A 12,458-nucleotide genomic window follows, 5' to 3' on the forward strand; every position below is an offset into this window, starting at 1 on the left:
GGGAGGGTTTGGGAGGGTGAGTTGGCCACAGGAACAGAGCAGAGTTGCTTTGGGAGGCTCAGGGGTCTTTTCTTGCCTGGGCCAGTCCTGCTGCCTCCCTCCCCTGGGGGGATGGACCGGAAGACAGTTGATTAGTGTTGCTTAAATGCATCGCAATTAATTCCTCTCCCATTTCTTATACTCTAGGGCCGAGGCTGGCCTATAAATCTCAGGCCTGGGATTGCTGTAAAATTTGATGTATCTCTCGGGGTAGGTGTGCTCACACACATTCGTTGGCTTGAATTATCTAAAGTTATCATGAGAAAGGTCTTATTTCTATTGCCTGCCCTGATTTGCACTTTAAATATAGTTCCCTGTAGCAGTTAGAGGAATGCATGTTGAAGATAGAAAAGGGAAAATTACTTTTTAAACAGCCGCTTGGCATAGAAGAGCATGATTTACCTTTTAGAATATTTCTCCAAGTGTGCATTAAGGCCAAGCTTTCAAGAATATTTCTTTCCCCCCACTGAATCTGGAAATTAGTGTGAAGCCAAACAGCAAACACAGCCCCTGGCAGCCACCCCTCCTTGATGGGGTCTCCGCCTCCCTTCTGCTGTGGGACAGTCCCACTCTGTGTTCTTGTTAGGGTTGTCGAAGAGGACAGAAAATTTCTTACCTCACTTGCTAATTTTCCTCACTTTCCTCCTCTGTCAGCACCGTTTCTCCTTCATTTCCACAAACTGCAAAAGCTGGAATTTTGTTGGTAAGGTGTAAGTCGCTGAGTTGTGTCCGACTCTTTGTGACCCGTGGATTCCTGTGTCCATGGCATTTCCCAGGCAAGAATATTGGAGTGGGTTGCCATTCCCTTCTCAGGGGATCTTCCTGGACTAGGGATTGAACCCAGGTCTCCTGCATTGCAGGCAGATTCTTTACCATCTGAGCCAACAGGGAAGTTGGTAGGAGTTCTGTCAGTGATTCATTATTTTGTATTTGGATTTGTTAATGAGATAGCATATCCTGTGCCTTCAAAATGCATTTGGTTCCTTGATGATTTACTTTATTTAGATTATGGAAATGCAAAGATAAAACCAACTAGTGTTTTTCTTAATATTTGTCTAATGGGGATTATCTTGCCATGTTCTGATTTGCTCTTATGTGTGCAAGTAACTGTATTTCTTATGTTATTGCTTTAAATATTATATAATTTATTTCTTTCATGGGAAAAAGGAGTTTTTAATTTCATAGCAGAGTGATGGGGAGAAATAAGTTTTGTTTGTTCTTTGTTTTTAAAGGATATTTTAACTTTTTGTTGACATTTAGTGGCCAAGTCATCTCCAGTTCCTTGGGACTCCATAGACTAGCCTGTCAGGCTTCTCTGTCCTTGAGATTCTCCAGGCAAGAATACTGGAGTGGGTTGCCATGCCCTCCTCCAGGGGATCTTCACGACGCAGGGATTGAACCACGTCTCCTGAATTGGCAGGTGGATTCTTTACCACTAAGCCACCTGGGAAGCCAGTATATTTTTTGCAGAGAATTAAAATCTAGTTTACCCTTCACTCAGTTAAGCCTTGTCTGGATAAAAGTATGGTGTTTTTATTCCATAAAGACAAGGAGGATTTGTGGAATTCACTTGATTTATGGGGAGCGTCTTTCCTGAAGGTAATTCTTACTTTAAACAGTAACACTGTCAGCTAACATTAGCTGCTTGTTTATGTAAGGTGATGTGTTAGTAGTATTTAGGACCAATACATACCAAAGACACTTTTTCTTCAGTACAGTCTGTGTTCTGAAGGGCCAGGGCTTTTGTGTTGACACACTCTTTTTCACATGGCCACCTGGCCTTGGCAGAAAAATGAGGTTAAGACTAACTCTGCTTATTAGCTGAGGAGTCACTGAATTTGTTACATTGGGAAGGTTATTTTTTCTTGGTAAAGGAAAGTCTAATCCAGAGAGCTTTGAGTGTCCGTGCTCAGAATTAGGCATCGATGAGGTTGGGGGAGGACTTCCCCTGGTGGCTCCATGGTGAGGAATCCCCCTGCAAAGCAGGAGCCACAGGAGATTCCGGAAGATTCCACGGAGAAGGTCATGTCAACCCACTCCAGTATTCTTGCCTGGTAAATCCCATGGACAGAGGATGCCTGATGGGCTACAGCTGGACATGACTGAAGCAACTTAGCACGACATGCACAGGGTTGGGGGAGATGGATTTGTGAGACTCAAGAGTCCTGTATTAGATCACCACAGTTTCATAGGTTAACACGCTGTTTCGCTTTCTAGAATTCTGTGATGCTGAGGCGTGTTGATGTGTTGCAACTTCCCCTTAAGATGTTTATTAATAATTCCATTTTTGGGATCTTCTTAAGGGTTTTAAATGTGTTTGCTAGTTTAGAGATAAGTAAAACAAAACCGAAATAGTAAATACCCAGAAGCAGAATGTAAATGGTGTTTGATGTTAAATCTGTTCTCCCTTCTTAGAACTTTGTAAATGATTTGGGCTTTGTATTTGTCTTGGAGGGTGTGTGTGTAAAAAGTGAATTAGGCATCGATCTTAGTGACCATGAATTAAGTGGGGTCACTAAACTCCTTTGTTCTATAGGGTTGGTGATGTCAGTGTAAGGAGATAGCCCTTAAATGATGGCTCGGGAAGCCTTTCATTCATTTGTTCGCTCATTCAATAAATATTTATTGACTTTCTTCTGTGTGCTGCCCATGTTGAAGGGGGCAAACAGTACATAAAACCACATTCCTGCCTTCATGAAGCTTACATTAAACTAACATAGAATACAAGCAATAAACAAATAGCTGTAGACTGTGTCAGTGGTGGTAAGTGCTCTGGAGAAGAATAAGGCAGAGTGAAGGGTGGGGAGGGGGTGTCGGGGTGGAGGGGGCACTGTCCTGTCCGGAGCCTCATACAGTGCTACCTGGGATTCAGTGCCCACAGAGAGGTTCATCTGGATTTTACCTGACTTCTGAAATGTCATCCTGGAAGTGGGAGTGATTAAACCTCGTTAGTCATTTGCTTCCGACTGTGAGTATGTTTTAGATTTGAGGCAGTGGATGTCTGGGGCTGGGGTGGGAGGATTCCAGGCATCAGGCTGGGTGGTCCTGTCTCCTGCTTCCGAGCAGGGTCTTCTCCGTTACCTAGAATCCTGTCCTGCCCACCCCCCCATGCGCCGTGCGCTGCACTGTTCTTCCCTGGAATTGCCTGGCCAGCCCCTCATACCTTCTTGCTCCACGGCATTGTTTTCTCTTGGGAATGCTAATTGGAGAAAACAGACTCTGAAATGCTTTCCTCTTAGCTTTTCAGGAGAAATGCACCATAAGGTTAAGGTATTATGTTTTTGTCTGGTTAACCTTCCTGCCTGGTTTAGCATTTTACTTCCTATTTTCCATGTGTTACTGTCGGATGCTTATTATTATTTTAATGTAGAGCCTGGATGTGTCTCTGGGGATATCTTTGTCTATTTATGGGCTCCGACTCAAGGTCATTCTAAATGGGGAGTGATTCTACTTCCTCTCTCTCCCCTGGCCCCGGGGCTTTGGCCGGGTTCTGGTAACTCTCCCCACGTGCCTGGAGCAGCCTCTGCACCACAGCGATGACCCGAATCCGCCGAGGCGGATGGCTTGCCCCAGATTTCGCTCCGCTGGCTGCCTGTTGGGCTCTGGCAGGGATGTGAGAGTGGGAATTTGCACTTCTTCCCGGTGGAATCTCAGCAATTCCCCTTTGCTTTGGAAAGCACCAGAATCCAGGTTTCTAGGAAGTTGTACTCCGTATGCCTCTGTCTGTGATTTATAGCTACAGATACAAATGGTATCCTCATTCTTTAGATGCACTGTTTCCTTCACTGGGAAGCTGTACCTGTTGACTTCACACCAGTGGATGCTCTTAGGTCTGGAGAAAGGCGGCCTTCGGTACTAGTTTGCAGCAATGCAGCTGCTTTTAAAACGAGCAGAATTTATTCTGTTTAAGTATAACTTTTTTTCCATTTTAAGCAAAGCTGTTGAATATGAGAATGGATCTTAATTGCTGATTTTAATGTGCAAATGTTTCTTGTTTCTCCCTTCCTCCCAGCTTTGGCTTTGGTTTCTGAAGATGTGAAGAAAGAGGCCAAACAGTCTAAGGTACTAATTCTAAAGTCAAATCTATTCTTGCGGTCTGAGATTTGTCTGTCTTTTCTTTAATGGAAGCTATAATGATTTCATCTTTCAATGAATTAATGAAATGTTGGTCAACATCGATTTTTGAATCCACAGCAGCAACTCACAGATAGTCTTGCTTTAAAAAAAAAAATCCTTTTATAATGATTTCATCTTTCAACGGATTAATGAAATGTTGGTCAACATCGATTTTTGAATCCACAGTAGCAACTCACAGATAGTCTTGCTTAAAAAAAAAATTCTTTATTAAGGCAGATCCGCTTGGTTTTAAATTTTATCTTAAGAAAAAAGGTGTCCAGATATGGAGCTAGGCATTTTAGAAGTCTTAACTTGGATACTGTAGACTTTTTCTGGTCTTACCACGTCTTAGGTTGTTATTCAGTGGCCCAGTCGTGTCTGATTCTTTGAGACCCCATGGACTTCACCTTGGACCTAGTTTTCCCAGCCTGTGAAACGTGTGCTGTGTTGGGGTCACAAGTCCCTGAGTACCCCTCCCCTTGAGGTGACGTTATGTGAGAGGGCATCCTGGGGGCTGGCTGAGAGACCCCAAAGGTGACCACCAGGCCCCTTGTACAGTCAGAACCTGAAACGAAGATGTGGGGGACCCATGGAGAGGGAACAGCATTTTTCCAAATCTCAGAGCTGCTCCTCTCCCATCACTCGCTGCATTCAAGAACTGCATCTAAATTTTACCATTTGGGGTTGCATTAGATCAGTTTAGCATTTGAGAAAGAGAATATTTTTAAAATATGAGTTGTTTTTGTCGCATTAATTAAGGCTTAGTTGACTCTCTTTTTTACCCCACAATTAGTATAAAAGCGTTTTTAAATAGAATGTTTCTTTTACCAACAGAGTGTGATCTGTTCTAACTATACCATGGGGTTCCCACACAAGGGAAATGAGGAGAATAATTCTTTATGGTTTTACGATTCTTTATGGTTAATAAAGCATTTCAGACGTTTGATTCGGTTTGCTTTTCTCAGTGGTCGTGTTATTGCTAAGCAAAGCAGATACTTGCATACAGAGCAGAGAAAATACACGCTTAGAGAAGTGAGTTGATCAAGGTCACGTGACTATTAAAAGGTGAAGTCAGAATCCACACTTTCAGACTCCTTGAATTTTTCATGCTGTAATTTTGTATTACGTTGTCACGTGTATTGTCACGTGTTTGTTTGGCCATAATGAAGCTCATTATGACTTTAAGGATTATTAATAGGGAATTTAAATTTTGTATAATAGATTTAGGAATTATAGCACATACTTTCAAATATAGGTTTTTATTCATCTTTCCAAAAAAGGAAATACATATATTTTTGGCCTTAAATACATATATGAATATAAGTAGAGATAAGGTAAGTCCTATATCTTAGTGTCATTTTTTTCATGCAAAGGTATTAAAGTCCTTGAAAAGTGTCATTAACCCCATCTGTGCTTGGCTACGGAGCCAAAAAGCCATTAATCCCCTGAGGAGAGGCAGTGATGAAATGTCTACTGTAGCCCATGCCAAGGCTGGGAGACGGAGGAGAATCGATTTGTCCAAGGTCGTCCAGACTCTGTCTGTAGATGAACCCGAGACAGGACTTAAGGCCCTTGACAATAACCCTGTTCACTGGGGTTGTCATTGGCGTATCGCTCTCAGCACAGCCAGGAGCTGTCCCTGCTGCCCAGAAGGCCGCCCTCCGTCCTGCTCGACGAACTGCTCACTGCAGTCAAGGGCCCTGGTTCCCAAGAACCAGGCCAGTCCCGCTCAGAGCTGGGGGGCTTCCCCAAGCCAGTCAGATTCCCTGGCTGGCATCAGGTGGCTCCTCCCAGGAATCCCGAGGCGGCCAGTGCCCTGCCGTCCCGCCTGGGGCCTGCCCTCTGGCCCAGGTGCCTCTCCTGGCTCCCGGGTCCCTGGCTCTGCTGAATTCTGGCCCACCCCAGCTTTCCGTGGAGCCTGCCCTTCCCACCTCATCCTATGTATGGCCTCCGCCAAGCTGTCAGGGTGACTTTGACCTGCCTTCCGTCCTGTGCTGGCCTGTGACACTGGACCCTGTGGGACGCAGGCATGGAGCCAGGCTCTGGAGCCAGACTGCTGTGGTTCACGGCCCTTCTCCCACCCTGACCCCCGGCAGGACACACCCATGCCTAGTTCCCTCATCTGTAACAGGACTGCCCTCACAAAGCGGTTTTGAAGATTGTGTTGTGTGTCTGCCATTTAGAGCAGAGCCATTCCCTGTTTACATGTTTACCTGCTATGACAGCAAGAAAGGTCCCATGCAACCTTTCAAGAAGTTCCACACAGGGCTGGGTGGTTAGTTGTGATCAAGCTGAAGATGCCAGTTTGATTCTCTACTTAAAAGATTTCATAGCAAATTCTTGTGAGGCTTTTTTTTTTTTAATCTTCTTTTAATGAAGGATTTATAAGCTAAGCATCACATATACGGATTGCAAGTGTTCAAATCTCTTGTGCTTTGTAGATAAAAGCTGCACTGAGGCTTGTCTTAGATCTGTGTTTTTCTGGCTAGGGTAGGAGCTGACTGTGGGGTGGGTGCCCTGGTAGCAGATGTCTTTCCTGTCTAAGTAGCAATTCTGTTGACTTGGAGAACTTTTGACAGTGAGCACATTTTGATGGATACTGATGGTGTCAGAAACACGCAGCAGAAGAGATAATAAAACAAACCACTAAGCCTTTTCACAAGGGAAGCTGGAGACAGAATTTTAAATGTTCTGTCAATTAGTCCATTTACTCTGATTTTCTTTCTCAAAGGAGAAATTAATGAAAACCATTTTGGTTCCATTTCAGTTCACCTAAATCAGGCAATCCTTGGATATTTTATTTTTACAGTTTACAAATTGAGCTGTTTGAAATGGTCAGTCATTTCGTACCTATTGTATCTGGCAGTCAGAGCTGCAGTGCTTAATAACAGAAAGCTGTGGAATTTCAGTTGATTTTCTTTGGTTTTGCCAAGGCATCTGTCAGAAAGTCTAGTTCCTGTTCCAGCTTGGCTGGAATCACTGAGTTCAGGATACTTTTTATGTGTAACTTCCGGTAAAGGTGACTTTTGTTGTAGGTATTATTAATACTTTTGCTGTTGCTGTTGAGTCGCTCAGTCATGTCCGACTCTTTGAGACCCCATGGACTATAGCACGCCAGGTTTCCTTGTCCATCACCAACTCCCGGAGCTTGCTCAAACTCATGTCCATCGAGTAGGTGATGCCATCCAACCATCTCGTTCTCTGTCATCCCCTTCTCCCCCTGCCTTCAATCTTTCCCAGCATCAGGGTCTTTTCCAGTGAGTCAGCTCTATGCATCAGGTGGCCAAAGTATTGGAGCTTCAGCTTCAGCAACAGTCCTTCCAATGAATATTCAGGACTGATTTCCTTTAGGATTCACTAGTTGGATCTCCTTGCAGTCCAAGGGACTCTCAAGAGTCTTCTCCAACACCACAGTTCAGAAGCATCAAGTCTTCTGTGCTTAGCCTTCTTTATGGTCCAACTGTCATATCCATACATGACTACTGGAAAAACTGTAGATTTAACTATATGAACCTTTGTTGACAAAGTAATGTCTCTGCTTTTTAATATGCTGTGTAGGTTGGTCATAGCTTTTCTTCCAAGGAGCAGGCCTCTAATTTCGTGGCTGCAGTCACCATCTGCAGTGATTTTGAAGTCCAAGAAAATAAAGTCTGTCACTGTTTCCATTGTTTCCCCATCTGTTTGCCATGAAGTGATGGAACTGGATGCCATGATCTTAGTTTTCTGAATGTTGAGTTTTAAGCCAACTTTTTCAGTCTCCTCTTTCACCTTCATCAAGAGGTTCTTTAGTTCCTGTTCGCTTTCTGTTATCAGGGTGGTATCATATGCATATCTGAGGTTATTGATATTTCTTCTGGTGATCTTGATTCCGACTTCTGCTTCATTCAGCCCGGCATTTCCCATGATGTACTCTGCATATCTTTTAGCTTACTCTCAAAGTATGTTTCCATCTCATGATGCGTGTTTGCTGAACAGTGCCTCTGGGGGAGGGTTGGGCATGCGTTACTGGAAGGTGTAAGGAATAAAAGCTGGAAAGGAGCCAGAGACCTGGATTTCAGTCCTGGCCTGTGGCTAGAATGGCTGTTAGATGTGCAAATCCTGTCTAACCCTTTTCTGAGCCTCTTTTGTTTTATCTGCAGAAGGGGAATATTGGGTTGGATCGTCTCCCATGCTATTTTTAGAAAATTGTGGTAAAAGACACATAAAATTTACCATTTTAGCCATTTTTAAGTGCACAGTTTAGTAGTGCTAAGTATGTTCATACTGTTGTGCAAGCAGTCTCCAGAACTCCCTTCATCCTGTAGAACTGAAACTTGGCCCCCATTAAACCACAGCTCTGCATCCCCTCCTGGCCCCTGGCCCTCCACCACCCTGCTTTCCATCTCTGAATTTGATAGCTCTAGGTACCTCACGTAGTGGTGTCATACAGTCCCTGTCTTTTTATGACTGGCTTATTTCACTTAGCATCATGTCCTCAAGGTTCATCCATATTGTAGCATGTGTCAGAATTCCCTTCCTTTTTAAAAAAAAATCTACTTATTTATTTATTTGGCTGTTTCGGGTCTTAGCTGCGGCACTCGGAATCTGTGGCATCTTTGTTGTGGTACACAAGTTTAGCTGCCGTGTGGCATGTGGGATGTTAGTTTTCCACCCAGGGATCGAACCCATGCCCCCTGCATTGGCAGGTAGATTCTTAACCACTGGACCACCAAGGAAGTCCCAGAATTCCCTTCTTTTTTAAGGCTGATTAATATTCCATTGTACAAAGAGACCACAGTTTCTTTATCCATTGCAGTGCTACTTTAGGATCTGAGATTTCCAGTTTTCTATAATCCGTGTCTAGCAGCCAAAGGCATGGCCTGGAAAGGAGGAGACAGCCTGGCCAAGGGGAAGCCAAGGGCTCCGTCCCCAGGCTCAGGCCACGTTCCTGGCCAGAGAGTCAGTGAGTCCACACGTGCCAACCTAGGATGCTAGCCTGGCTCTGGTTGAGCACATTTAGGGAAGTGGCTTGAGCCTTCCAGTCTTCTTAGCAGCTCTTCTGAAAAGTATGTGTTTTATCATCATTAGGTCAAGTGTCACTTGACCCCGAGGTGTAGCAAGCAGATCAGTACATAACTCTGAGGTTCTTCTCCTCTCGGTGCTATTTCTACTCCTGAGACAAAGCGAATTTCATAAAATGCTGCTGAAGGTGGCCGTTCCCCTGTGTCCTTTCCCCCGTCTGCTGTTACAGTTACAGTCCCGCCTGCATCCTGAGAGGACATGTCTCGGTGGCAGTATCTTGGCTTGTAAGCTGCCGATGTTTTGTTGATAACGGCTCACGACTGCATTTCTTGTTGGAGTCGTGAGGGAAATGGAAGGATATTTGCTACCGTCCAATTGTCATAATTATAGTGTATGGCGGTTGAAAATGGAAAGGGGCAATTAGAGGGAGAATTCCTTCTGCCAGAGGAGACAATGAAGATGGTAGATTTAGCTGCTGACACTCTGCGCTTTGTTGGAGGAGTTTTTGAAGAGCTGGTTTGATCAGGATCAGGTACATCCGTGCTCACGCGCCCACGTCCACGTTTCTGTGTTTGAAGCTCTGCGGCTCTGAGAGGTCCCTTCCGTGCTCAGAAAATCTTGTGAGCCCCAGGCTAACCCCCTCGCCCCAGGGCTGCTTCTCAGGTAGGAGAGAATACGGTGGTGACATTGCTGATAGCAGCATGTCTGAGCCCCCCAAATGATAAATATGGTTTTTGGTAGAGCCCATCTTCACAAGGAATGCACAGTCAGAATGGGTACAATCCTGATGTGTTTGTAATGCTTACCATGTATCAGATTTTAAAATGATCTCTCCCAGGAACATTGTGAACCATTTTACATGAGAAGAAAGAGCCTCAGCTCAATTCGGTGACTTGCCCAAGATCACGTAGGAGAGGAACAGCCCCATAGGAGTCTTCTGTTCTGATGCAGAAGTATATTACTGCTGCTTTTCCCTCCTTAATTTTTGTCTGTTTCTTTAGGGAAGCACTTCCAAGCTCTTCTTTTCCATGTCTTTCCCCAGGATGTTAATGTGTACCATACATGTTTATTTCACGTATTGAAGTTTTTTTTTATATGATGAGATTGATCTTTTTCTCTTTTATTTAAAATACAGAATTTGGAGAAAAGTGATATATCAAAGAAAAATGACATAGGTGAGTAACGATTTCTTTTTTTTAACTTAAGAGTTGATATCCGGGGGTATTTCTTGTAAATTATATTTCAGTGAAGTGAGTTTTTCTTTCTGATTTTATTTATGTGATGAATACTTCATCTTTTGCTCAGCCCAGTGTTTACCATCATGAAGACCCGAGGAGAACACATTTCAGATGGACATATTGGAAGTAATAATTCATAAGCTGGATTTATTTCCCTCAGCCACAATGTACTGAGCTGCTGGTAAAGACAGACTTCCGTGCTGGGGGGCCGCTGTTGGGGGAACAGCGGTGATGGAGACAGTGTTCTCAGAGGCGCACGCACACTTAGCGGGAGGAAGGGTCAGCTGTGGCCTTTGTCACGTCGCCTCTGCCTGGGGCGGGGGCACCACTGCTGACCTGCAGGCGGCCCGTCCCCCGCGGGTCAGCTTGGCGACCACGTCTAATGTTAAACCCTCAGGCAGAGGCGGCTCCTGGCTGCACGTGTCTCTCAGCCCATCAGCTCCCAGTCTGCACTCACTGCCTCATAAACCCATCTTTCTCCCCCATGTGCCGTGAGCACTGTCAGGGTTGTGACCATGAGTTTGTTGTGCTTTTTTTTTTTTCTGGATTCCGTTTAGGGAAACAGGCTCTAGGGTTGACGGGAGGGCGAGGCTGACCTCTGTATGTTGGGTCTTTTCCCCAAGAGCGTGTACTTGGTTGTCGTGGGTCATCCCGGGATGGGCCATGGAGATGCGGGAGGTGAACCTTGGACGAGGGGGACGGGACACTCGCCTTCCTAAAGGTCCTCCTTGCCTGGGTCTGGATTCTGAGGAGTCTGGAAGGTGGCAGAAGCCCCGCTGGGTGGCGGGGATAGGATGGACTGTGCTGGGGCCCAGGTGTACGGGGGTACAGGCTGGAGGCTTGGGGTCTTGAGAGTAGCCATGTGTAAGAAGCCCCAGCGATTCACTGCTTGTCTTCCCTACATGACAACACCCTGCGTGGTCAGCCACCCCTCAGGAGATTTAAAATAGAGATTTGACCTCCGCAGCCAACCCTGGTGGGTTTGGGCATTTGTCTGTGGTGGTTGTTTTTTTAATTAATTTACTTTTTTATTGAAGGATACTTGCTTTACAGACTTTTGTTTTCTGTCAAGCCTCAACATGAATCAGCCATAGGTATACATATATCCCCTCCATGTTTTTTTTTTTTTTTTGGTGGGCCTCCTTGTAGCAAATGTTTTTCTTTCAGATTGATTGATTTAGTTAGGCCACACTGGGTCTCTGTTGTCACGCCTGGGCTTTCTCTGGTTTGGCTGCGGGGGCTGCTCTCTTGCTATGGGGCACGGGCTCCGGGGTCTGCGGGCTTCAGCACTTGCAGCACGTGGGCTGAGCAGCCGTGGCTCCCGGGCCCAGAGCGCAGGCTCAGTAGTTGTGGCACGTGGGCTTAGTTGCACCACGGCACGTGGGATCTTCCTGCATCAGGGATGGAACCCATGTCCTCTGCACTGGCAGGTGGATTCTTAACCACTGAGCCACCAGGGGAGCCTGCAGGTGGTTCTTAAATGAACAGCGGCGCTGGTCTGGAGCATGAGTTTCAGCGTACCTGGGAAGCTCCCCAAGCAGGTGAATCTGCATCCTCACAGTTGTACATGGCAGCGGTGGTAATACTTGACTTGGTATCTGTTCATCTGAAGAAAGACGCAGAGGGCTTATCTGCCACACCGTTAATGTGAGTTGGTGGGACGGAGTGGGGTTGGGGTTGACTAAAGCAGCCGACCCAGTAGAATCTGCATCCAGGTCACGGTCTCGTGGGCTACAGGGCCTGGTGATCGACTCCAAGGCTGGGGCGGTCTTTTCATCTCTTTTGACTCAGTCTCTAAATCAGTACATTCACCGGTGACCATTGTTCTGGCCAGCATCACTGTAAGGCTCCCCATGTGTGTGTGTGTAGGCATGCATGTATGTGTATCCATCTGCCTCACATCACAGGCTGCTGGTCATGTAGCTTTTGTCTGAAGAACATCACGTTGATTTCTCATCATAAAAATGCCAGTGTGTGGAAGTCCATGTTTCTGGATACTTTCTGACTGAGACAGATTAGCCTGTAGTGTGATGTTTGGTATGGTGTATACTCAGAAACGAGACT

At 45.4% G+C, this 12,458-nt stretch overlaps 1 protein-coding gene across 1 annotated transcript in view; it reads left to right on the forward strand.

Annotated features, from left to right (window-relative positions):
• Positions 1–12,458, forward strand: part of B3GLCT (beta 3-glucosyltransferase) — a 108,218-nt gene that overhangs the window by 10,980 nt on the left and 84,780 nt on the right. Inside the window, exons 2-3 of the mRNA XM_070471760.1 lie at positions 4,052–4,101; positions 10,292–10,331. Coding sequence (XP_070327861.1) covers positions 4,052–4,101; positions 10,292–10,331 — 90 coding nt within the window. The remainder of the gene's footprint in view (positions 1–4,051; positions 4,102–10,291; positions 10,332–12,458) is intronic.

The sequence above is a fragment of the Odocoileus virginianus genome, chromosome 8 (genome assembly GCF_023699985.2).
Source record: "Odocoileus virginianus isolate 20LAN1187 ecotype Illinois chromosome 8, Ovbor_1.2, whole genome shotgun sequence".
NCBI lineage: Eukaryota > Metazoa > Chordata > Mammalia > Artiodactyla > Cervidae > Odocoileus > Odocoileus virginianus.